At 45.2% G+C, this 25,443-nt stretch overlaps 2 protein-coding genes and 1 pseudogene across 6 annotated transcripts; 2 read left to right on the forward strand and 1 right to left on the reverse strand.

Annotated features, from left to right (window-relative positions):
• The first annotated feature begins 951 nt into the window (after positions 1-951).
• On the forward strand, positions 952-2,871 carry LOC120693968. 2 transcript variants are annotated; one of them, XM_039977130.1, is made up of 4 exons: positions 952-1,237; positions 1,341-1,537; positions 1,611-1,809; positions 2,294-2,871. In XM_039977130.1, exons 1-4 carry the CDS (start codon positions 1,177-1,179, stop codon positions 2,632-2,634), a joined length of 798 nt encoding a protein of 265 aa, XP_039833064.1. In that variant the 5' UTR covers positions 952-1,176; the 3' UTR covers positions 2,635-2,871. The 2 variants fall into 2 exon arrangements, with proteins under 2 accessions (XP_039833064.1, XP_039833065.1); XM_039977131.1 differs by having other exon boundaries at positions 1,401-1,537.
• A 1,397-nt stretch (positions 2,872-4,268) lies between these two features.
• Positions 4,269-6,112, forward strand: LOC120693959 (annotated as a pseudogene).
• Positions 6,113-9,180: 3,068 nt separating this feature from the next.
• LOC120693970 (ubiquitin-like-specific protease 1D) lies at positions 9,181-19,048 on the reverse strand. 4 transcript variants are annotated; one of them, XM_039977134.1, is made up of 11 exons: positions 18,674-19,046; positions 18,328-18,568; positions 17,146-17,186; positions 17,030-17,059; positions 16,488-16,583; positions 15,971-16,079; positions 13,883-13,977; positions 11,724-11,852; positions 10,600-10,672; positions 9,813-9,920; positions 9,181-9,705 (listed from the first exon to the last, which is right to left on the reverse strand). In XM_039977134.1, exons 1-11 carry the CDS (start codon positions 18,757-18,759, stop codon positions 9,610-9,612), a joined length of 1,104 nt encoding a protein of 367 aa, XP_039833068.1. In that variant the 5' UTR covers positions 18,760-19,046; the 3' UTR covers positions 9,181-9,609. The 4 variants fall into 4 exon arrangements, with proteins under 4 accessions (XP_039833068.1, XP_039833071.1, XP_039833069.1 ...); XM_039977137.1 differs by lacking the exon at positions 10,600-10,672 and having other exon boundaries at positions 18,674-19,047; XM_039977135.1 differs by lacking the exon at positions 17,030-17,059 and having other exon boundaries at positions 9,285-9,705; positions 18,674-19,048.
• Between the last annotated feature and the right edge of the window lie 6,395 nt (positions 19,049-25,443).

Here is a 25,443-nt window from a genome sequence, read left to right on the forward strand (position 1 = left end):
TTTTTCTGTTTACCCCTATCACTACCTTCTGTCTTGTGTTTTTCTTTTTTTTCTTTTTTATGCTTCTCTTATCCTTGTTTCTCGTTTCTTTTAGGTTTCATCTCTAGCCTACCCCAAATTGCTTGGGACAAAAGGCTATGTTGTTTTTGTTGTACATTTCAGTTTTAAAAAGAATAACTCTGATTGTTAGACCAAAGGCAATATGGCCCCGCTTTTTTTCCTTCCCTTGCCTTTGTCAGTTGGTATATGGATACTAAAGAAACCTGCTCCAGGTATACCAAAACCACAGTTCCTCAATCCCTTCTTGGCAGGGCAAAACATTGCTTTATGCCCACTACATTTGCAATTGTAACATAAGGGATGGTTAGGGCATTGGCCATGTTGATGTCCAGTACCATTGCAAATGAAGCACACCGCCTCTCTGCCTGCAGTTGCTGGACCCATCCTTCTATAGCAGCTTGATTTTCTGCTCTTATCTTTCTGTCCATAATAGTCATTTTCACCCCCTCTTTCTCTTACCCCCTTCTCTCTTCTCGATTTGGTGCTCAAGGTCATGTTCTCCCAGCTCATCTTCTCTATTCTCTTTGTCATCAGATCTGCGCTTCAAGGGTCTGCACCATCATCATCTCTATAATCCTCTCCTTGATATTGTTGATTTCTTGGCTGGTTCCTTGTTTCGCCTCTCCACATCTCCCCACAGCCATAACATCCCCTAACTCGCCTGCCCCTACAACCAGGATGGAAAGAATAACTCTGTTGTTTGTCGCTCAATCTGTGTTTCACTGTTGAAAGAGAACTAAAAAGGAGAATAAAAATCTCGACCCAAGGAGAGAGACATCCAGAAGGCATTGTTTGGAAAGTTGAGAAAAGGCACCCGGAAGCAGTCTCTTGCCCCTACAGGGACACTGTTGCCACAGGTTGAGTCAAATACTTTTGGGGAACACAGTGAGGGGCCTTTTTTTTTTGAGAACCTGGGTTTGAACCCTGGTTGGTAGCCTCACAACTGGAGGACTTCCCACCATGCTACAAGTATGTTCTTGTTGAAAGACACAACTCATTCATAATGTTTTTTTTTTGAGATATAACGTGTTCCTTTTTTTTGAGATATAATCTGTTCTTTTGGTGCAGCACCCAACTACTCATGTTGTCATTATCAATTCAAAATACTGTTAAATTATGCAGGCCATCAAAATCAATGCAGAGCATACTGAATCTGTGCGCAAAGACCTTCTGAGAGGTAAGTGTTGGCAGCAATCTGAATCTGCATGCTAGTTCAGTGACATAATGCTATCTAAATTCTCATTTTCTTTCTGTGAATGTCTATCTACTTCTCTTTTCAGTCCATGAAATGAGAGATGGCCTCTTTTCAGTCCATGAAATGAGAGATGGCTCCATGACAGGTTGCCTCCACTCAGTTGGGTCTGATCTTACTTGTACCTGGGAGCTTCCAGAGCTGCAGCAGAATGTGTCCATGCAGAGCGGCCAAGAAGCTGCGGCAGTGGACAAGGATCCCAGGACTCCTACAAGTGTGCGTGAGGTATATCCACAGCCTGGTCTCCTCTCTGTGATCAACATTGAGTTGAATGCATTTGTCTGAAACTTCCTTGCAGCCGGCTGTGCCTGTTTGTTCCCTGGAGAGTGGAGTGCTTGAACAGGGAATCAAAAAGTCCATAACTGGTGCTGATGAGATGCAATCTACCCAGGATAAGTGCTCCAATGGGGCTGCAACAAAGGGCAAAGGGAAGGGGACAGAGGTAGCTGTTGGTGAGTCATCCAGTGGAGCTGGCAAATGGGTGGTTAGTAAAACAGGTAAGCCTTTCTAGAATTGGCTTAGTGGCAATAGGTCCTCTGATGCAACTTGGAAGTAGCAATTTTAGTTGTGGAGCTGGCAAATGGGTGGTTAATAAAACAGGTAAGCCTTTCTAGAATTGGCTTAGTGGCAATAGGTCCTCTGATGCAACTTGGAAGTAGCAATTTTAGTCCTTAAGTGGAAAGGACAGCTTTCTTCCTTTGATATTAATAGGCACTGAATATGGTTAATGGCTTCTACAACCTGCAATAACAAAAATAAATGACATTGTTGCGATATGTAGTCTTATTTCTTTATTGTTATATGCAATTGTCATGTATGATGGCTTAGAGATGGATTTTAGGGAAATCCTGCCATTTTTTAAATTGAATTTGTTTGAATTTGATATGATATTTCTGATATTTCTAAATTTTTCTTTATCGGTGAAGTCTGAATGTTTTTCTACTGGAATTGTAAACCCTAACTCTGCCTCCCCTGGTGAAGAGAGCGGTGCTGCAGTGACCGACCCTCTGGGTGGCTCGACCCCGAAGAGGCTGAGGACCGCAGGCTCTGTTGTAGCAGGTGCTGGCTGGGCTTCAACAGTTGAGGAGTTGGTGCAGCAGGCGGCTGGGCGTCTGGTGCAGCAGGAGAAGGCGGGCAACGCCAGTGCCGGCATGGTCGTGGATGCTGTGTTGGAGCTGTTGGGTGACGCGTTGGGTGTGGCATCTCCGCTGGCCGGGTCCTCGGACACGGCGGTGGTGATGGCGTTGTGCGCCGTGTACAAGCAGCTGACAATGAAGAGGCTCAACGAGGGAGTCGCAGTGGAGACGGCAAGGGACCTGTAGCTCGCTGCCTGTCGTGTGCGTCCGGCCTGTGCAATGGGACGGGAATGTAGTATTTTGTTGAGCGTTGGAATGTGCATTGTGCTTGTACCTGTCAGAGCTTACTTTTGTCGTTTGGCTGGAAATGCCATCTCATGTAGTATGAACCAGTAGTGGAATTAGGTAGGTTTAGTCCTATTGATCTATAGTCAGACATCTCTACCCTAATCAATGTCTAATAATGCATTACTCTATTCATAATTCATTGTGCCATCAGCACATAAACAATCGCCCTACCCGTCGTCTGCCAGCGGACATTTTACAAACTAGGCAAACAATATCATGTTAGAATGATAAATCAATGATCAGAACTTCTCTCAAGTTAAGCAAGCTTACAACACGATGCAGTTGGAATGATAAATCAGCATTAAGATCATCTCACAAGTTAAATCAACGCTAAGAACATCTCTTAAGTTAAGCAAGCTTACAACATGGTATAGTTGCTTTTTCATGGTACAAGCTACGCACAACTACCTCATAAGATTTATGATTGTTCACAGGGGGCGCCTGTTTTACCCCCACGACTAGATTTTGGGATCTTCACATTTGGTCCGTTGCTAACCTGCTTTGTAGGTTATAAGCTATCAATCACAAGAGAGCCCATTTTATCACCTTAAAATTTTTAAATCAAATTTAAAACAAGTTCATGATACAACAACTTACCCCTATTCCTGTTGTGGGCTGCTTGGAAGAGACGGGACGTGCCAGCCTGGGTTGCAGTACGTGTTGCTTCAGAGAAGAGGGTAAGAGGTATGATGCGTGACACGCACTACGCGTGGGGGCCACAAGTCATTAAGCCGTAGAGGCGTGATGAAGCAGTGACCGACTGATGGGAAGCATGGGGCAAGACTCCCGCTACGCACGCCACCGTGCGCCCGTTGCAACCAAGTTGCACAGAATCACGTCAGGGTGGTGGCCCCACCTGCGGGTTCGTACCTCTCCCAAGGTGGGCCCGGGGCCACTGTCAGTACCCGGCTTAGAGTTTTTGAATATTTTTTACCAAAATGTTCCTCTTGCTAGATCTATTGCCTGGTAAAAATTTGAACAACAATGCATCCTTGGAACTGAATGAAACCTTTCACTTTTGTAAATCTACTAGGAAGCTTCACATTTTTGTTGTGATAGTTCTACTACCTTTCTGATTTGGTAAATGAACTTCAATGCCCTAGTTTGGGTATTTCTAGAACTGTTTATGTGTTTAAATCCTTGCTAAATAGCCATAAATCATGGAATATAGTTAGAATAGTTATAAAAATATGAAATTTATACCAAAGTTTTTTATTGAGTATATAATCATGCCTGAAAAGTTTGGGAACCAGATCTTGAACAGAACATGAGAAATGAATTACTCTTGCTATCACATTAATTTGATTGTGTATTTTCTCCTAGTATATATAATACGTTTTTGTCCCTGAAAATCATACACAATAATACTAAGTTGGCAAAGATGCTGTAAAAAATGTTTGAGCATGTGTTCTTAATAAAATCTAGTTTGAATAATTATACATGTTATTAAATGAGTAAATGCTATACTGGAGTTATAAAATGAAATAAATGATGGTATTTTTACTGGAACATGTTTTGGTGTAGAATGAGCCATGGTAAAATTTTGGTACACAAAAACACTAAGGAACTATCGGTAGAAATTAACTTAATTATGCATATGCCTATTTTGTTAATTTTTTTACTGCTGTTATACGCTAAGTAAAATCCTGGAAAAATTATAGTAAGAATAGTATACTTTTTCGTAGTCCCTGTAAAAATTTGAGCTACAGAAACCTTCGGAATCATTCTCTATAATTTGTGGTTGATAGCAACATAGTAGGTTTTAATCTTTTTCCATGCTTGCTATATTTACTGTTTTTGGCTACAAATTTTATCATGAATGCCTAAGTAAATTTTCTGCATTGGGTAATTTTTGTAACACCCGAAAGTAATCCTAGCTCATGGAATAAAAAGAAAAAATACCTTTATGAATAATAAATTTTAAAAGAGAAACCCAACCCCATTCACTTTATGAAAGTAAATGAAACTAAAACTACTCTATAAATAATTGCCCAGTAAGATTTAGTTAAAAGAAGTTCATCGCTTAAAACACATAAGTTTGGGTTACAACTATATAGTGAAGGAAAGCTATACATATTAAAAACACCTTTTGTAACAACCCATTCTTGCATTTATATAGAAACGGTCAATTTATCGGACGGCGTACACAAGTTAACTCCGGCTGACGAGAACGTTGCGGACGTCAGTACTTTGAATCTAACCGAACTGAATCAAGACCCGGACTAACGTCCGGAAGAGCCCAAGGCTATTTCTGATAGTGCCCAAGAAGGCAAGCCCCGGTGCATCCCCCATTATTTTCGCACATAATATCATTCGTGTATTATATATCTGTTGTAATAATTTCTTCTGTGCATTTACGTTCTTAGGAGTCGATTGAAATTGTAGTTCCATGCCCTTAGGTACCTATGTATTGCTCCCCGGTTCTTTTACTCGATTAGTTGCCCCGCTAACAAACTGGGCTCGGGTGCACGATTCAAAGTTGCTAAGCAACGATGATACAAAAATTGCACTCACCAGCAGTTCCTCGAGTGAAGCCTCGATTAAAGCCACGTTGACAAGATTGCACAAACCACACTCATACGAAGGTGAGCCCAGAGATTACAACACAAAACATTTCATACATCTCAGAGTTTGCAGCGAAAATTTATTTATTACAAACCAAGTCCTGAAAGTGAGGGCCTCCCGCTCGTCAGTTTCCTTGCGCTTCCTAGGCTTAAGAACCATCAACTCGCACGGATTTCAGACTCCTTGGTCCGTGTTTCAAGACGGGTCAGATGGGGAGCCCGCAGGCTGTTGCAGCGCAGCGTCCCGAGGGACGCACCTTGCGGCACGCAAGAACCGGCCGTGCCGCCGCCGGCTTCCAGAGGCACCTAAGGCCCCTGGGCTTAGGTCGCCGGCGCAGCCGACAACAGTCCACACCCCGAGCCAATCGGCGAACCAGCAGAAGCCATTCCTCATACGACCAGGGGACATCGCCGGCCCCCATCCGCTTCCCTCCCGGCAATTTCAAGCACTCTTTGACTCTCTTTTCAAAGTCCTTTTCATCTTTCCCTCGCAGTACTTGTTCATTATCGGTCTCTCACCTGTATTTAGCCTTGGATGGAGTTTACTGCCCGATTTGGGCTGCATTCCCAAACAACCCGACTCGTTGACGACGCCTCGTGGTGAGACAGGGTCCGGGCCGGATGGGGCTCTCACCCTCCCAGGCGTCCCTTTCCAGGAAACTTGGGTCCGGTCCGTCTCAGAGGATGCCTCCCCAGACAACAATTCGGATAGTGAGGCTACCCGATTCTCAAGCTGGGCTACTCCCGGTTCGCTCACTGTTACTAAGGGAATCCTTGTTAGTTTCTTCTCCTCAGCTTATTTATATGCTTAAACTCGGCGGGTAATCCCGTCTGACCTGGGGTCACGGTCCGAGCACCAAGGCGCTACGGTTGTAAATGGGTCCTCTAGGCCATGGAGCTAGCTGCGAGCCGAGACACCGCACCGAGAACAAATTATGTCGCCCACCACATCCAGGTGCCCGACATAGTAAGACGACAGCCTCAACTTCAGCCCACCATACCACGCGGCACGGGGAGCCAAACACCACGTCCGTACCCAAGGACATCCCCCCACCCAGAAGTTCTAGCAGTTTTTTAGCCTACTGGGCGCACAGTTTTGGATTTTGCCCTAGAAGGCCTGTGATTGGGCGAGATAACATGTCTGGTCTAAAAAACTGGGCTATTTTCAGTTTGGGGTCACATGAGAGTTCATAAACTCAGCCCCCGTCACCGGAGGCTGATTTCGTTCGTTCTTGAGCCTTTTTGTCCGTGCTGAACCTGAATCCATGTTCTACGGCTGTTTTGGTCTAATCCAATTTTTTTGCCAAGGGGCCATACCGAATGGCCGTTCAGCCTATATTTTCGCCTCCCGTACCCTATGGCACACATTTCTCAACCATTTCCACTCCGACACGAACCGTTTGCACCGGGTTGGACGCGGTTCCAAGTGTGGGTGTTGTGTATAACCTTTCCTACCGAATTTTGGTATTTTGGTCCGATCCCACATTTTTGCCAAGGGGTCATACTGAATGGTCGTTCGGCCTATGTTTTCGCATCCTGTGCCCTATGGCACACGTTTCTCGACCGTTTCCATTCCGACATGAACCATTTGCACCGGGTTGGATGTGGTTCCATGTGTGGGTGCCGTGTATAACCTTTTCCACCGAATTCTGGTGTTTTGGTCCGATCCCACATTTTTGCCAAGGGGTCATACCGAATGGCCATTCTGTTGGAAATATACCCTAGAGACAATCATATTTCCTTGTATTCATGATTAGTAAAGTGTTCCTTGAATATCCATGGATGACAACTTGTATTGATTAATACTTATATGAAGTATTTGTGAAACTCTTTACTTGTATGGATATTCTAAAGTGTTCCTAGTTGGAGTTCATGTGAGGACACACATGAATATTAGACTAGCACATGTATTAGTTGATTGACTACGTTTCACAAGTCATGGACATGGGGATGTCAAACTAATAATGTGGGCTCATGTGAGACATGAGATTGAACTGATCCAACACGAGATGATGACTTCTTATTACACAATATGTACGCTGTGTCCTAAGACCTGAGATCATCGTATGTACTCAAGATGTGAACCGACTTACTTAGGAGCCATCAAACGCTGCACCGTAACTGGGTAGTTATAAAGGTGGCTTTTGGGTCTGTCAAGAAGCATGTTGTGAGACATGATCGGTCAAGACGGGATTTGCCCCTCTCTACAAGAGAGAGATATCTCTGGGCCCCTCGAGTGATTCGGATCAGGAAATGCATGGCCATGCTAGGGTTAAGAGTTAACCAAGGATTCCGAATCATAGGATGGAGAAAGAGTGGTCGGCTTTAAACTAGACCAAATATCGTGAGGCAAAGGGAACAACATGTATATGATATTGTGGCGGCTCGTCTGATACGATCTTTGTGTGCGTATAGGAGTTGACATGTCTTGCTAGAGGCTACTGTCTACTATTGGGCCGAGTAAGAGTACTCGGGCCATGTCTATTCGCATGTGAGCCCATAGGGTCACACACTTAAGGGAAAGAAGCCTGATAAGGATGAGATCCGAATTAGACTGAGCTTAAGTGCACTAATGGGCCTTTTAGGCCCAAAAGGGGCGCCCAAGGTGGGGCCCAAGGCAGCCCACCGGAATGGCCGCCCCATCGACGCCAGCCCGTGCGCCATCTCCACGACCTCGCCGGGGGACAGCACCACCACGCTGCCCACCGACGCGTACACCACGGACCGCGGTGGCTGCTCGTCCAGCTACTCCACGCAGTCGTCGGCGGCCTTGATCAGGTCCCCGCGCACCTCGTCGTCCTCCTGCCTCTGCTACTGCTGGAGCTCGATGAGCGGCCCCACGGGGATAAGCTCCGGCGGGTGCAGCGTCACGCCGGGGAGCGCGGCCACCACGTCCACCTCTAGCTCCGCGAACGATTACAGAGACCGACCAGATATGTAATCATAGTACCATTAAAGAAATTCAGTGCTACGATTACAATTTGCAATCAATTTACAGACCAGAATGTAGTGAGCGCTACAATGTTGTCTGCACGGCGGGCCCCGCCATGCAGAGGCGCAACTACCCCTATCGCGTCGTAGCTGCCATGGCGTACACCATGCGTGTCTCTACTGTGCCACAGCGGCAACGTGACCCAGCCTTTTCGATCTAACATGTCCGCGCCATTCTCTAGGTTGGTTTTCTCTATGCATAACTCATCAAGATTAGCAATCAAAGAAGGGCAAAAAGAACAGTCAACAGTAGGTGGGCTAGCTTCCTTAGACTTCTCCGAAGTCCAAAGGTCTGCGTTCAACTTCTCTAGCTCCGAGCTAATCGAAGGACACACTTTGTATGCACCAAGCAACTCCGGTCTATGGTAATCCCAGAGTACAAATGAATCCTCATGGGCTCTTTTGCAAGGATAGTAGGATGGGGATCCAGAATACAAATGGATCCTCATATGTTTATTCCTGTTCTGAGCAGCAGCTCTTGGTTATCAGATCTTGGCCCTGGTGTTGTACCACCCCTTCTAGCACCGCCAGAGTCTAAGTCAGGTGCACCACTTGCAAGCAAAATCCCAGACGAACAATTTATGTTTCGTTAAAACAATTTATGTTGAGACCCTTAATCAAAAATATATTTCTATGAGAAGAGAAAATTTGATATTATCGTTATTTTTGCAAACAACCCCTCGCGCAGCAAATTTTGTGGGCAAACTCTGTCCACCCCCGCCTGAAGGCACAACTATGGTAAGCTACAGCGGTTAGGTCAGCCCACCTGAATCCCTTTTGCATCCACCGAGTACGACATACTTAGGGCCAAATGGAATATATCCACAAGTCTCTTTCATGTTCTACCATTCAAATAATGCAAAACAGAAAGCCCATGGAACAACTAGGGTTGCAATTCCCACGTTTTTTTGGGTCATTAGGTCGACCCAAAATTTAATAAAATAAACTAGAATAACATGCTATGTAATTAGTTTGGGAGAGAAAATAAACTAAAATAAGAAACCCAAAAATACTAATGGGTACCCACTTGCATCCCTAGGAACAACGCATTCCATGGCTATGAATGGATTGTGTAAGATCTTGCCCTGATTGTGCCTACAAGATGATTCGAGTACGCAAGGTTTACATTATAGTTTCTTTCTCGAACAACTGAAGCAGCAGATCCAACATTTTTTCTTTCTCAGCTCTGAAGCCTCTTCTGGTCGAAATGCAGAACAGAGAGATCAGATGAATCAACACATTCCATGGCTATGAATGGATTTTGTAAGATCTTGCCCTGATTGTTACTACGAGATGATTCGAGTACACAAGGTTTACATTATAGGTTGTCTTTCTCGAACAACTGAAGCAGCAGATCAAACATTTTCTTTCTCAACTCTGAAGCCTCTTCTGGTCGAAACCATCTTTTGCCAAACTAGTAGAAAATAAGACACAATAAGATGGCCAGATCCGGCGAGTGTGTTCTAGAATGCAGTGAAGCATACATATAAAAAATAAAGAAAGCAACAAATAGTATCTAACCATAGAAAGGTCTTTCCTGCAAAACCTGTCAGGTGCCTCCTGGATAAAACGCTCCATATAGAATAAAGCAAACAGACCACAGTCATATCCATTTTCCTGTTGTGGAACCTAGTAACAAAGGGTAAGAATGCAAGAGCAATTAAAATCACTTTCAATCCACGTGTTCAAAACAGCACATATGCAAAGAGGATAGCGACTTCCAACAAATATTGATGGCACAAGCTATTTTATTTTTGTTATGATGGCTAAAACTTCTGTTCCAATTATTTTTGGCAATTTATTCTGTCTTGTATTTCTAATGCCTGAATACCTCCAAAAGGCTTTGGGATAAGTAATAGAGAAATGTGTTAAAGAGATTTAGATCTATTCACCCATGCATAATGCGTGGTTTGTATCCATTCAAATAAATCAATAAATAAATAGAAGAGACTCTACCACCCAACAATCTGCAACACATGGAACCTCCAAGTGGTAATCTTAGCATCTATTGCATAGCCAAAAAGATCATTCTTCCCATCATTGCAAGCTATTTTGTCAGCAATATATGTATATTTGTGCAGATGGTTATATAATTGTTTTATCAGAAGTATATATAATCGCTTTGTTATGTAATCTTCTGAAGTGGGCATAGTGTAATGTCAGAAGATGGAACCAAATAGGCACATTTGATGTGGTAAAATAAAAATAACTATTCAAGTATATACACCAAATAGGAATATTTGATGTGTTGAAAACAAAAATAAAAACAACTATTCAAGTATTTACGCATCAAATGAAGAACGGTTACATTGATCGATTTTTTCACAATTTTTCTAGTAAGGTTCTTTCCATTCAGGTGCATCCATTCCGTTTTCAAGAATCTACAAAAAAAACCAACATTTACATCAATTACATAAAAATACTGCAACGAAAAGCAAAAACACTGACAATATCGTGTATCGTGTACATTATTAGACATATACAACAACAAAAATGGATGCATGAAATAATATTGCAAAAAAAGCGAAAACACTGACAACATAGTGTACATTGTCACACATATAGAAGAGAAAAATGGATGCACTAAATAATACTCCCTCCGTCCCAGAAAACAAGTCATTCTAGAATTTTTTGGACAAATTAATGGACCATTAAAATGACCACAATACCCCTCTTAAATAGGATAGGAAATCAGAATTGTGCATGAAAAAGAGAAAGTAAAGCATGCAATGGATTGCTTGGCCTTTATTTTAGGTAATATATCAAATCAATTAGTTCTGCATACACAAGATGACTTGTTTTTTGGGACAAATTTCTCATATTACTCAGCAGTTACATTCAAATGCAAAAAAATTCCCTCATTTCAATTCATAAGGCGTGTTTTGGTCTAAAAAAGTGTTAAATGTGGATTTTGACAGTAACTTTCTCTTATTAGTTATTATATATTACATTGATTCAATAATGTTGTATGGAAAGCAATGTGAAGTACTCACTCCGTTCCCAAACGTATGACGCGGTTGACTTTTTAAAAAAAAAATTAATCACTCAGCTTATTAAAATTTATTTAAATATGTAAAAGTACAAATCATACTCAATAAGACGGATGATCAAAGTTGTGGAAAAAAATCAACCGTGTCATACCATACATTTGTGATTGGAAGGAGTATTAATCGATTGATGTTGTGATGTAACTTTTGAACAATAAAGCTACACATAGTTTGATTAATTGTAAGTCAAATTACAAAGTTTGGCACCTGAAACCAAAACATTCCTTATATTTTAAAATGGAGGTAGTGAGACTTGAACAATGATATAGAACAGAGTGAAATAAAATGTTAGGCCTTATCAAATTTGTGCATTTGTGTTTTACTTGTCAAAAAAAGCACAGGAATACAATAAGTACAGCTGTTCGCAGATTTCGTATTCATGGACCTGTCAACGACGATGAAAATATTTTTGCTCTGGTGAACCTGCCCCTTCAGTGAATCCAAATGAAGCACCATGGGTCCTGAGTGGTCTTCTTTGGCTGGCATACATACGATGACCAAGCTCCAGTGTGCACTGTACCACCACATGAAATTAAAAAAAAAGGCTCAGCCTACAATAAAACATTACAACATATATCTCTCACAAGATGGTTTGTTCATGTCCCACTCCCTACATCACTGAAGGGAAAGATGCATGCAAAATAAATTTTAAGCACAACTCCTAGCAAATACAAGTAAAAAAGATCAGTTTTCTGCAACTATCAACTGAATAGTGAATGCTATAGCAAAGAAATATGTTCTGCCGTGACTTGATCCCTTACATGCTCTTGTGCGAAAAGAAAGAAAGAAAGAAAGAAAGAAAGAAAGAAAAAGAAAAAAAACTGCTTGTTCCGCTGTTCTCACTGCGCTCTTGCCGTCGACCACCACTATTTGTTCACACTTTTGCTGTCCCCTGGTGCCATATCCTCATGGCGCCTTCTTCGACTCCTGCGAACAGGGATGTTGTTCCTGTTCTGCGCTGTCTGCTGCTCTTTGGTGGCACCAACTATCGTGTGTGGGCCCCTCACATGCAATGGCATATACGTGGTTCCCTTGCATGCGATGGCATATGCGTGGTTTGCGTCTTTGTGACTTTCTCGTGGTGCACAGGCTGAGTTGCATGCTATGGCTCTTGTGACGTGTGACGGCTCTTGGTTTGGTTTGGTTATGGTGGTTGCTTGCAGATTTTGGTGTTTATGTTTCTATGCCGAGCTTACTAAGCATATTGGTGTTGATGTCTATTACACACGAGCACGAGCACATGTTAAACTCAGTGTGCTTGATCCATCTTGAGTTTGAGGGGGGTGTTAGATGTATATGTAGATATGTCTCTTTGTATTTCTCTATAGTATAAGGGGTTTTGTGCATATTTCCTGTGTATATATATCAGCCTAGTGACTCATAACAAGGCAGATACCAGATGGTGGTTTTATCAGTTTCTTGTGCTACAAACCTTGGGATTAGAGAAGATAATCACCCTATTAGAGATTGTATAAGTTGTATTTACTTGACTTGTACTCCAAGCCATATTGTATTTACTTGGCTTGTACCCCAAGCCATATTGCCCATATATATATGAAAGTCACCCCCCTCTAGGGTGTGTGCCATTCCTATCCAATTCTCTACATGGTATCACGAGACGTCGAGACTAGGGTTCCTTTTTCTACCCTAGCCGCCGGCTCCCCCTTGCCCTAGCCGCCAGCCCTCTCTCCTACCCAGCTGCCGGCCTTTTCCCTACCTCAGCCGCCGGCACCCCCCTCTCCCTGCTGCTGGCACCCCTAGTCCCCTACCCTAGCCGCCAGCCTTCTTGACTACCTCAGCCACTGGCACCCTACACCTCCATGCAGCCCCCCTTCCGCTGCACCTCCATCTGCGCCGTCGGACCCCCTGCTACCGGCGCCCCCCTCCCCCTACACCCGCCAACCCCCCTCCCCCTGCACTGTGCCCTCTCCCTCCCGGTGCCATGTCGACAGACTCCGTTACTAGCTCTATGACCTCTCAGTCCCATGACAACTCCGGTGCCATCATCTCCTCTACGATGCCGGTTTTTCTCAACCCTTACGCCACCATCACCGTTCGTTCCCACGTTCTAGTCACCCTGTCCCTGAAGAACCCTAACTACACCAAGTGGTCATCATTCTTCAAGTCCATATAATATATGAGCCTTAACATCTTGAAACCTGGGAACAACTTTCCTATTGCGTTTGTTATGACTTACAACCAGCCTGCACAAACTGCGCCAACTGCCAAGTGCATCCATCCAGCTCTATGCTATTTGCCAAGAAGTGTCCAATGATCTAATTGCATTCTAGCTTGAGCTTTTTATTTTTAATTCCTTGATGGCAGCTAGGCAAAAAGATTAAATCATAAAAATATTTAAAAAAGACATTGAACAAAATAATGGTTGAAGCCCCTTCCCAAGTTCTAAATAGTCAAGGAAGGTCCTCATCAGCCTCATGGTGAATGTATTTTCGAAATTACACTTTTCTAGTGCAAAGAATTATCAACTAAAAGGTGGATATCTACAATAATTATCTTTACCAATGATATAGTGAAAAGGCTTACTCTGCATGCACAGGAAACAGTATATAGTCCTTCCTAAATATATCCACACCCTTCCACCATCTTCTCAGCTTTAAGAAACAATCAGCGCTGTCCACCTTGAGAACCAGAAATAAAAATCAACAACTAGCATAAATAAATGTATGGATAATTCATATATGTTGATCCCACTGAGTGACTAGTGACTAATAAAGTTTTCATTCATTTTACAGTGAAAGAGCTGTACAATAATCAATTGCAACGGCCAAGAAAAAAACTATTCACCCCCATCCCCCCACACCCAAAGCGCACACACAAAAACACTCAGAGCTAGAAACCAGGTATTCTAGCCCTCAGTAATAAAAGCACAACCTGTTATAATAACTCTGATGATAATCAGGGTGCTCTGAGCTTCTCAGAGGCAGGGTGTGCACACCAAGCCAGGATAATCGAGGTTTACACAAGGATTAGGGGGAGAATGTTAGAAATAATCCCTGTGTTCTTGCTAGTACTAGTGTAAGTTAGTAGCTACTAGCTAGCTGTACAGTCCCTTAGGCAGTAAGTTTTCTTAGGCAAGAAGCAGCTGCCGTAGACAGCAAGCAGCAGCAGTCAACTAGGAGTCAAGTCAAGTCTTTTCCTTAGTTTGTAAGCCAGCCTCCAGGGCTGTTTCTTGTATCACTTTCAGCTATAAATAAGAGGCAAAGGGGGCAGGAAGCTGCAGCATATTGCAGCCCAAAACCAGTGAGCTATCAGCTCAAAACTGTGTGTGTTACTGCATTGTGGCTCTCTATGTGAGTGTGAGTTGCTCCAGCGAGCTTGTGTGAGTTAGAGAGCTACCAGCCTCCTCACCAGCCCCATATTGCTAGCAGGGAAGTCCAGGGTGTTAGGTAGGTGAGACAAGTTCAACTAAGACAAGATCATGATGAGTTCAACTGGCTCGCTGGCTCGCTCCAGTACCAGTGCAATTTGGAGGTGCAATAGAAAGTTGGGCTATGTGAAGAGAAGATCCAAAAATGCGAAGAAAACAAATTAAGGGGGGAGATAGTAAATTTTTCTCTTAAACAAAATTTGGTCTTGACTACTGAACTACATGGACTAAGCAAGCTGCTGTTCTCTCTAGAGACATTTTAGGTGTGGTTGTAGTAGTAGCAGCTAGCTATTATTGTTTGTTAGCTTCTGCATCTGCCTTCCCAGTCACTCGCTCACTCGGCTGAGGGAAGAAGGGAGAACAGAGCACCACTGGCCCAAAGAGCTCACCGGCTCATGTGCGCACACACTTACAGTGGGGTGAAAACTGGGCACACAATGATTTAGGTGCTGCTGAACTGGTTTGCAGCTTGGGCCATAACTTGGCCATGCAGGCCATGCTTCCAACTACTATCACCAAGGTTGCAGGTTGCTGCTGCAAGTCAGTATGTTCATAATACTATGACTAGTACTAGTTCTACCTCATCTGCAGTCAAAGATTTAAGCGTGCAGGGCAAGGCCAAAGGTAAATGGAGCGGTGCTCCTTGACTAGAAACAGGGCAAGAGCAGCCTGATTATTCTAACATTGTCCTGTTTCTGAGCTGCAAAAGCAGCAATGTAGCTCTATGGGTTACTGTGGCAACAGACCATTCCCAGCATCATTGGCTTGGATCCATGGGTGTTCATCTATGGTGGTAGATATTTGTATTGTGCATTTCATGCATATTCATCTTCCTAGGTGCCCATCTTGGAAACCACTGTGCAATATATAGTGAGAAATCAATATAGCAACTGTAGCGTTCAAACTTCAAAGCATGGGATTTTGAAGCTTATCCAAAAAAATCACCTCTGTCCCATGGAGTCCCATGAAAGTGCAATCCTAGTGTTTAAAATTTTTCCCCAAAAGAATGCAATTCTAGCTATTGAGGCCATCGCATGGCGGCATGCAGTGCTCATCCATCCAGGAAACTAAACAAGCGTGTCAACAACTCTTAAAGTGAGGGGCACAAGCATCATTTGGTCTTAGCACTGACCTGACCTAAAAAAAGCTATAGGATTGCACTCTTCATGGGACAGAGACACAGTAAAGATGGTAGGAATTTATAAATAAAAATATAGGAATTTAATATAATTATACAAAGTTACCTCTGAACCCTTTGATGCAAAGTCTTCAAGTTTGTTGAAGAAGTATGTGTTGAAAATGTGGTAATTGCCTCTTATTCTACTAATTGATGGCATTTGTTCCCATAGGTACCTACGAGATGTCATTGTAACTTGTACAGGGCCACTGGAAATGAATTCAGAAATTTGATGCATATGCTAAGAACATGGAAATTAAAACTAAGAATCTGAACCATGCTAGTTGCTAGCTATTAAACTAATACTAGTACTAGCAAGAACACAGGGATTATTTTTAACATCTCTAACTGTCCTTATCTCCAATTATCCCTAGCCCTTGCCCTGAGAGGTAAATGGGTTGGCTGGGCTGCCCACCGACCACCCATAAACACCCATCATGGCCAAGGATCTCGATCCTGCTAAGGCCACGGAGAAAAATGACGCTAGCTAACAACCTTTACTACTGGATGATGCATAAATATATGATCGACTGTGCTTGCTACTTGCTTCTTGTAAACACAAGTATCAAAAGAACAATACTTGCCTAATGTAAAAGTTCATTATAGGCGAGGACAATTGTGATTCAGACTCAAGGCATGATAGATCTTCATTAGAAAGTTCTATGGAATCATCATGTCCCCTGTTAACAAGAAGAAAAGGCATCAAGTATGGTTTACAAATAAAAAAGTTCATTTAGATATATACCGCTCCAAAGTTGGAAAATTAGGAAAGAACCTTTTCTTCATACCAATAACTTTTGATCCCTAAAATATTAGAATGCATAGAAACAGTCCTAAACTTACAATATTGTGTAGAACTATCCACTATGACCGAAACAGTTGTTTTGACCAGAGTTGACCAACATTAATCTCGGGATTGTTTCAGAAAAGACTAGTATTCTAGGTCAAAAACCATTTTTTCCTGGTCAGAGGATCTCTACCTAAACGGCAATGTAAGTTAGGATTGAATCTGACCAAATTTGGTATGTAGGGACCAAAGTTGTAGGAGTCCATTGCTTGGGACAAAAAATGGCTTATTTTTGTAAAAGTAGTAAGGTCAGAGAATTCTATTAGTTCTCATGCTAACCTTGAAGGATAGTGTACCTTCACTCCATCCCTAAAAAAGTATGGAATTAGTAAAACATAGGCAACTTATGGAAGCTCCCACATACGAAAAATGAAGAACTGCATCAACTTATTTACCTTTCAATGGATGTATCTGTGTCCAATAGAACAACTTGAACCTGAACCATGAAATCAGATCAACACTTGTGGTCCACACACACCTCAAAAATGTGGTTAAAACTGAATAAATAATATGTTTACGGTGTTTATAATCAATTACAAGAATATAGTAGAAGAAAAGAGAAAATTGACTGGTTGGAGTTTGAAGTGGGTTTTCTTAAGGCAACTCATTCTATCGAATGGGGTATTGAAACCCCCAAATTCCCCAAGTTCTCTAATCAATACCCTAACATACCAGGCCCAATTAGCAGCAAACAAAGCAAATATTGAACCTTTAAGATTTAACCCATGCTCTAGCCCACAAGGAGGATTAATAAGGGACATGAAATTGTGTCACCAGCATGTGGCGACGACCGTGTAGGCGCGAGGTCAGTGGCCTAGTGGCTAGTGGGCTCTGGGCAGACCTTCCTGACAGATTTGGGACGTGGAGGCAGTAGCTACAGCCTCGGTCGAATCATGACATTGGGCCTTGAGCCTGAGCCAAGTTAAGCTTGGCTAGTCGAGGTTGTTTTTAGTTACTGTCCTTCATACTTTTTTTTTACTCGGTACTGTCTGTCTGCATGCCTTAGGATGTGTTTTTTTGGGTTCTCCATCCTTTTTCTTCTTAATACAATGATACGCAGCTCTCCCGCATGCTCAAGAAAAAAAACAGCCTTAGTCAAATCATGACTTCTCAATCTCATGCACCGCCACCTGTGGAATGAGGCCCTAGCCAGTCATCACGCTCAATGCCACATAGTGCGGCGGCAGCGCCTAGCGGGGAATTGGGAATAACAAGAATTACCAAACATGACTTATATTTTACAATAATGATAGTGTGTATATTGAGAGATTATTGCTCTCATTAACCTGTTCTTTTTTATTTAACACTTAACTTTTGGACATGTTATTTGATAATTCAGCTTGTTCCAAATTATATCTCATACAGCCAAACCTCTCTAACTTTGACGAGTTCTTTAGTAAAAAATGTAGAGAATATTCGTTGGGCCCGATAAAAAATATAATGATAGAAATTTTAAGAACTACGAATGGAATAGGAAAAAATGCAACACAATAGTAATGCATGGGCATTCTGCTATATACTACAAAAGTTTAATATGCCATGTCATTTTCTTATAAGAGGGACCTTAGGGAACATACATTTTTGCCTCTTGATGAGGTGCTTCGTCTAGAAGCTGTTGATGGCTCAGGAGCACTAGTACTCGACATTTGATAGGCCCATTGACGTGGCGACCGTGTTGTTGATGTCCCGGAGATTGGACCTGTTGACCGCCTTGTTGATGTCCGTGTTGATGGTCCGGCGCTTGATGATGATAGCGGCATGCGGCCCAGACGATGCTCACATTGATGACATCCATTTGCAGCCGCTTCCTGCGCGCGCCTGTTGAAGCAGGAGATAAAGGAATGGATTAGAGGAAACTATTAGCGCTACGACACAACCAAAAAACCATAAAAAAAGACTATTGCGATTGCGATTAGTATATACCCGGGTTTTTTGTCGCGCAAATGAGCCTGAAAATTTTGAACTAAGTCGGAGAAATTGCGCCCGCACAAATCACAGCGGACATCCATCCTCGCGGCGGCGGCTCGCGCTGGGCTTGGGGAGGAGGATGCGCCGAGCAAGGGCGAGCGGAGGAGAGAGCGGCGGCGGATGGATGCGGACTGCCGAGAAGCCGGGGAAACCACTGATGCTATCTCTACTCGAGAGTATTCCAGGGACGCGGCAGGGAGGGCGGATCGGAGGGGCGCCTCGGAATTCGCGGCGGGGCGGGGTGTGGGTGGAGACGCTCCGTGCTTGTGCGCTGGGGATTTGTTTGGAGATGGGAGGGGGAAGGAGAAACGGAACGGGACGGAAGAGGTGGTGTGGTGTCCAAGCCGGGGAGAGAGGCGACAACGGCTCTGTAAAATAAACGGATGAGCAGCCGGCTAGCTATCTCAGCAGGAGGGGATGCAAGGGCCCACGTTCTCTTTTTTTTTTAACCCAAAAACAACAACTGAGCCCCACGGATGGCTAAAAAAATCTTCTTCAACGGCACGTCCTCAACCAACCTAAAATCAAGAGGTTCAATGATTCCTACTGTTTCACGTGCCCCTTTCACATCAACGGAGTGGGTATATTTTTGAGTAAATTCCCTGTGTGCTACTGGAAAATGTAACTCATCCTTTATGTGCCATTAAAAATTAACATATCCCTTCAATACAATCGTTTTTAATTTCCAATTCTCTCTATGCCATTGCCGTCAAAAGGCAGTTAACCGCGCCAAATTCCTTCCTCCTGCCGTGGCCCCGTCGCGCCGCCGACCCATGGCCCGCACACCCCCTCCGCCAGCTGCCACACTGCGCCTCCGTCGCACGCCGTCCGTGCCATGCTGCACCTCCGTCGGCCGCCCTTCGCAGCGCCCCTGCCGTGGCTCCGTCGCGCCGGCCACCACGTGCGAGCGCCGACCCGTGCCCGCACGCGCCCTCAGCCGGCTGCCATCGGGCAGCAAGCATGGCTCGCATGCAGGCGGAGGGGCAGCATGGGCGGCCGCGGCAGGCTGGACCCCGCGCCGCGCGCTGGAACCTGCCTAGGTGGCAGAGGGCACGGCGCGCGTGACGGCGGCCGCGGCAAGGGCGCGGCCCACGCGGCGCACGGCGGCCAGCACGACGGCGGTCGGGGCATGCTATGGCGGAGGGCACGGCCTGCGCAACGGCGGCCCGCGCGACGCGCGGCGGCCGACATGACGGCGGCTGGGGCATGCTGCAGCGGAGGGCGTGGCCCGCAACGAAGGACGCGGCGCGCACGGCGGCCCGCGCGACGGCCAGCGAGACGGTGGCCGGAGTAGGGGTGTGGCAGAGGGTGCGGCCAGTGGCGGAGGACGCAGCGGGCGGGGCGGCCCGCGCGACAGCGGCGGCGGCAGGGGCCCGGCGGAGGGCACAGCGCACGCGGCGGCTCGCGCGATGGCGGCCGCGGCTGTGGTGCGGCGGAGGGGCAGCACAGGCCTCCCCCGCGCGCGCCGCGGTGGAAGGATCCGAAGGGGTGAAGGTTGAAGGATCTGCGCGGCGGCCGACGAGGCCACGCTCGCCGACGTCTTCGCAGCCGCGACGGCCGCCGTGTCCGGGGCCTCATCCGCGGTCTTCGCCGGCGTGTCGGCCGCGTCTGCCGAGTCCGCCGCCAGCGTCGCGCCGTCCCTGCGGACGCCGACGCCTACACCCCGGTCTGCACGCCTGCCAGCCCGATGTGGCACAGTGGCAGGTGACCGACCTACTCCAGCGGCGGCGGGCCGTGTCGTTCGAGGACTCGTGTAACGAGGAGGAGGAGGAGTGGAAAGCGGCCATGGGCAGGGTGTGCGGGCTCGAGGCGTGCGTCGACGCCGCCGAGGCCGGCTGAGGAGCTGTACCGCGCGCTCGTGAGCGCCAGGGTCTCCTGCTCAACCTGCTCACGCCGACGTTCTGACGCCCTCCAGTAGCTTCTCCCTGGTACGGTAAGGCGAGGGTGTTTTTAACTGCGCTACAGTACTTTGACGGTGAAAACAAACGGCAGTGGCACTGAGGGGATCAAAAATTATAAACGATGGCATTGAAGGGATTAAATATTTTTCAATGGTATGTAAGGGATGAGTTGTATTTTACAGTGGCATGGAGGGAATTTACTCTATATTTTTACCACAACGGAGTAATTAATTCAAAGAACAAGCAGATTTTGCCCTCTAAATCAATTTCATCTTCCATATCAAAATCTTCTCTAATAATGCTCCCTGTACCATATCTTTTCATACATGTCGACGGGTGCGACACAGTGGTATGCAAGTACCAAGAAAGTTAGAGTAGAATACTGAAGAGCGTAGGGACTGGTGCTCGCTAACAAGCAGGATGGTAGCGACTCAAGCACAAAGCACACGGAGGTTTAGAGAGGCTCGGACCACCGGAGTGTAACATTCTACGTCCTCTTGGAGTGTTCTTGACTATGGACGAGAAACGGTTACAAGTGCTGAGAGCTCTAGGTGAACTGCCCAGACTTCGATGAGTTCGACCGACTCTATATGAGACCGACCTGTTGGACCTATGGGTTCAGCTTGTTCTAAGGTTGCCCACCTTCCCCTTTTATAGAGCAAGGGGCAGGTGGGAGGTACAATCAGACCATGCTGGGGCAGGTAGGAAGTACAATTAGACCACGTCATGATCGTGGGTACAGCGCTATGTCTTTTCTAACTGTTGATACACGTCGCACGATTCGTGGGACATGCGTGCACAGCGAGCGGCGTGGGGTAGGTGGCGTACGTCTCTACAGGGCGCGACATGGCGCAGGAGAGCCACGTCCCCCTTTTTGACCTTAGCATCCCTACAGTGGTTGGCGTCATGGCTAACGCACGGAGGAGCCCCGAGCTTACAAAAGCTTGGGCTGCTCTCCCGCGCGGCTTCCCTCCGGGCTTACGTAAGCCCAGGTCGTCTTGGCGGAACCTGGGTCGTCGGAGCTTACGTAAGCTCCGGCCCCGAGCCTTCGTCACGCCTACTTCCGGGGGGTCCCCGCCGCTGCGGCTCACCTGCGGGAGTGGACTTCAAGGTTGGGCTTGAAATGACCATGTTTCGGCCCATCTTGCGCTTCGGGCTGCGCAAGGGATGGCCCAGCTTCTAGCCTCGTCTAATGTGATGTGGTGGCTTATCTAGCGAGCCTGTTGGAGTAATGGGCTTGGCCCATTTATTCTAAAGCATTAAAAGAATTTAAAGCCCACTATTAATGCTAGGGAATCAATGTTTAATTCCGTACCGGGAATTGAGGAGGATCTCAACCGACTTAAAAGGTGGACTTCTTGTACACCACTTGTGAAGCCGGTAAGAGGAGGACGGTGAACCACACGCGCGCGCGCGCTCGCTCGCCTCGCCGGGCCGGGCCGGGCCGGGCCGGGCCGGGCCGTGGCCGTGGCCGTGGCCGTGGCCGTGGCCGTGGCCGTGGCCGTGGCCGTGGCCGAGGCGCGGTGCGATGTGATGGCTATTTTGCCGTTGACAGCAATTAATCGTGCGATTAAACGTGCAATTAAATCTGTAATTAATGGCCATAACCGCATCACCTAAATGACTCTGATGGTGTCCAGGTTCAACGATCCTGAGCACCTGAGTCACTATATAAGGAGTGCCATTCCCCTCATCCATCCTGCACCAGAGCACTGAGGCAACTCGGCTCCTCTCTTCTCCCTCTCCAGTTGCAACAACTGAGTTCCCCAACGCTAATTTCTGCGCGCACAGAATTAGCGTGAGCAGGCCTCCGAAACCTTGCTCGCCTTGAGATCCTGCACGGGATAGGCGGGCAATCAGGTTTTTGGGTAACGCTTTAGCGTGACTGCTCAAAAATACTAAGGCTTTGCCCGATTGTACGACTACTTCCTGGTGGACGAGCCGAACGACTACGTCGACTACATTCTGGTGGCCGAACGACTACGTCGACTACATCTTGGTGACCGTTCGTGGGACTGCACTGCGAACTTCTTCCTGCACCGATTTAGTTCGACTACTTCGACTGAGGCCAACCGAGTAGATGTCTACTCCAGTTGGTAACAGCGCAGCCAATGCCTCCGGCAACGGCCCCGCTTTAGGGTACTCCCTGAAACTTTGGTTATTTATATTGTTTATGCTTATATGTGTGATAAGTATAAACATGTTCACATGTTTTATTTTACTCCTTAAAGTCATAGAAATATTGCTAGTTTATACATTTAATTTTGGAATTAAAATATACCGAAAATTGCCTAGATTTCTAACAATCCAAAAACCTGATTTTGTTAATAGGCTTTCGGTATCTAGCTTTGCTGCATCAATCAAACCATCACCTTTTGATGGTTCAAATTATAAACGTTGGCAAGAGCGGCTTATACTGTGGTTAACACTATCGAGAGTGATCCATGTGAAAGAGGGTAAGCCTGAACAATTCTCTCCAGAGGAAGGGAGTGCGTTCGATGAGGCTGATATCCTCTTTCGAGGCTTGATCATTAGTGTTCTTGGTGATAACCTGGTGGATTCTTATATCCGGCTGCCAACTGGCAAAGCTTTGTGGGATGCTCTTGAGGCTCAATATGGAGTATCTGACGCCGGGAGTGAGTTGTATATCATGGAGCAGTTCCTTGAGTACAGGATGGTCGAAGACCGTTCTGTAGTGGAACAGGCTCATGAAATACATACTCTGGCAAAAGATCTCAAAAATTGCAGCAAAGAGTCCCCATGTGTGTTACCCAATAAGTTTGTGGCTGGAGGTATAATCTCTAAGCTGCCACCTTCTTGGAGGGACTTTGCTACTTCTCTAAAACATAAGAGACAGGAGTTCACAATAGATGGACTCATAGGGACTCTTGATGTTGAGGAGAAGGCGAGAGCAAAGGACATACGTGGGAAAGGAGTTGTTGGTGCTTCAAGTGCCAATCTTGTTCAGAAGAACAACTCTCATAAGAACAAGAAAAAGCCACCGCAGAACCAACCAAAGACTAAGAAGACAACCACTTTTAAGAAGAAGAAGAAGACGGGAGCTTGCTATGTGTGTGCTAGTACGGATCACTTTGCTGCAAAGTGTCCGAACCGCAAAGACAACGACTCCGCCAACATGGTTATTAGCGAGCCTGGAGGAACTTCGGGGTACGGTAATTTATTACCTACTGTTCTTTCAGTCTTTGGTTCACCCGAGTGGTGGGTTGACACTGGTGCTAATATTCATGTTTGTGCTGATGCTTCTTTGTTCTCTTCTTACCAGACCGGCGGGACTTCCTCCTTGCTGATGGGGAACGGATCACATGCGCGTGTTCTTGGTGTTGGTACGGTAAATCTGAAGTTTACTTCGGGGAAGACCGTGCAGCTGAAGAACGTGCAGCATGTCCCCACCATCAAGAAGAATTTAGTCAGCGGCTCTCTACTGTGTAGAGATGGTTTCAAATTAATCTTTGAGTCCAATAAATGTATCTTGTCTAAGTTTGGTACTTTTGTTGGAAAAGGTTATGAAAGCGGAGGTTTGTTCCGTCTTTCTTTGTCAGATGTTTGTAATAAAATTGCATACAATGTTATTAACGTTGATGAAACAAATGTTTGGCATTCGAGGCTTTGTCACGTTAATTTTGGTTGTATGATGCGCTTAGCTAATTTGAGCTTAATTCCAAAGTTCACTTTTGTCAAAAATTATAAGTGTCATGTATGTGTTGAATCAAAACAAACTCGTAAGCCTCATAAGACTGCGGAGGCAAGGAGCTTGGCACCCTTAGAATTAATTCATTCCGATTTGTGCGAAATGAATGGAGTGTTGACAAAAGGTGGTAAAAAATATTTCATGACTTTGATTGATGATAGTACTAGATTTTGTTACATCTATTTGTTGAAGTCAAAAGATGAAGCTTTACACTACTTTAAAATCTATAAAGCTGAAGTAGAAAACCAACTTGAGAGAAAGATCAAAAGAGTTAGGTCAGATCGTGGTGGCGAGTATTTCTCAAATTTATTTACTTTATTCTGCGAGGAACATGGTATTATTCATGAGAGGACGCCTCCCTATTCACCTCAGTCAAATGGGGTTGCCGAAAGAAAGAACCGCACTCTAACGGATTTGGTTAACGCCATGTTAGATACAGCGGGACTTTCCAAGGAATGGTGGGGTGAGGCTATATTGACTGCATGTCATGTCCTAAACCGTGTTCCTACAAAGAATAAAGAGATAACTCCTTTCGAGGAATGGGAGAAGAAAAGGCCAACACTGTCATACTTACGTACATGGGGTTGTTTGGCAAAAGTGAGTGTGCCAATAACCAAGAAACGTAAGCTTGGACCTAAAACTGTGGATTGTATCTTTCTAGGTTATGCTATTCACAGCGTTGGATATAGATTTTTAATAGTGAAATCTGGAGTACCTGACATGCATGTTGGTACTATAATGGAGTCCAGAGATGCTACATTTTTTGAAAACATTTTTCCCATGAGAGATGAAACAAGTTCATCTAGGCAAGAGTTCATCAAGGATGATGGCTCTGCTGAGCCGATAGAACACAATGAACATACACTTGTAGAAAATCCTGAGGAGGATAACAATGATGCTCCGAGAAAGAGCAAGAGACAAAGGACTGTAAAGTCTTTTGGTGATGATTTCATTGTATACCTCATAGATGATACACCCAGAACCATTGAAGAGGCATATTCATCTCCTGATGCTGACTATTGGAAGGAAGCAATAAGGAGTGAGATAGATTCTATTATGTCTAATGGAACCTGGGAGGTCGTTGAACGTCCTTATGGATGTAAACCGGTTGGATG

This window comes from Panicum virgatum, unplaced genomic scaffold, assembly GCF_016808335.1.
Source record: "Panicum virgatum strain AP13 unplaced genomic scaffold, P.virgatum_v5 scaffold_1235, whole genome shotgun sequence".
NCBI lineage: Eukaryota > Viridiplantae > Streptophyta > Magnoliopsida > Poales > Poaceae > Panicum > Panicum virgatum.

Bases quoted from the DNA above. Each gene is read 5' to 3' on its own strand.
- LOC120693968 (XM_039977130.1), top strand. From the start codon at position 1,177: ATGCAGGCCATCAAAATCAATGCAGAGCATACTGAATCTGTGCGCAAA. The intron at 1,238-1,340 runs GTAAGTGTTGGC...TTCTCTTTTCAG, and splicing joins GCGCAAAGACCTTCTGAGAG to TCCATGAAATGAGAGATGGC. The intron at 1,810-2,293 runs GTAAGCCTTTCT...CCCCTGGTGAAG, and splicing joins ATGGGTGGTTAGTAAAACAG to AGAGCGGTGCTGCAGTGACC.
- LOC120693970 (XM_039977134.1), bottom strand. From the start codon at position 18,759: ATGGATGTCCGCTGTGATTTGTGCGGGCGCAATTTCTCCGACTTAGTT. The intron at 11,853-13,882 runs GTAAGCCTTTTC...GTGGTGGTACAG, and splicing joins CTGTTTCCTGTGCATGCAGA to TGCACACTGGAGCTTGGTCA. The intron at 9,706-9,812 runs GTTAGATACTAT...ATTTTCTACTAG, and splicing joins GCAGGAAAGACCTTTCTATG to TTTGGCAAAAGATGGTTTCG.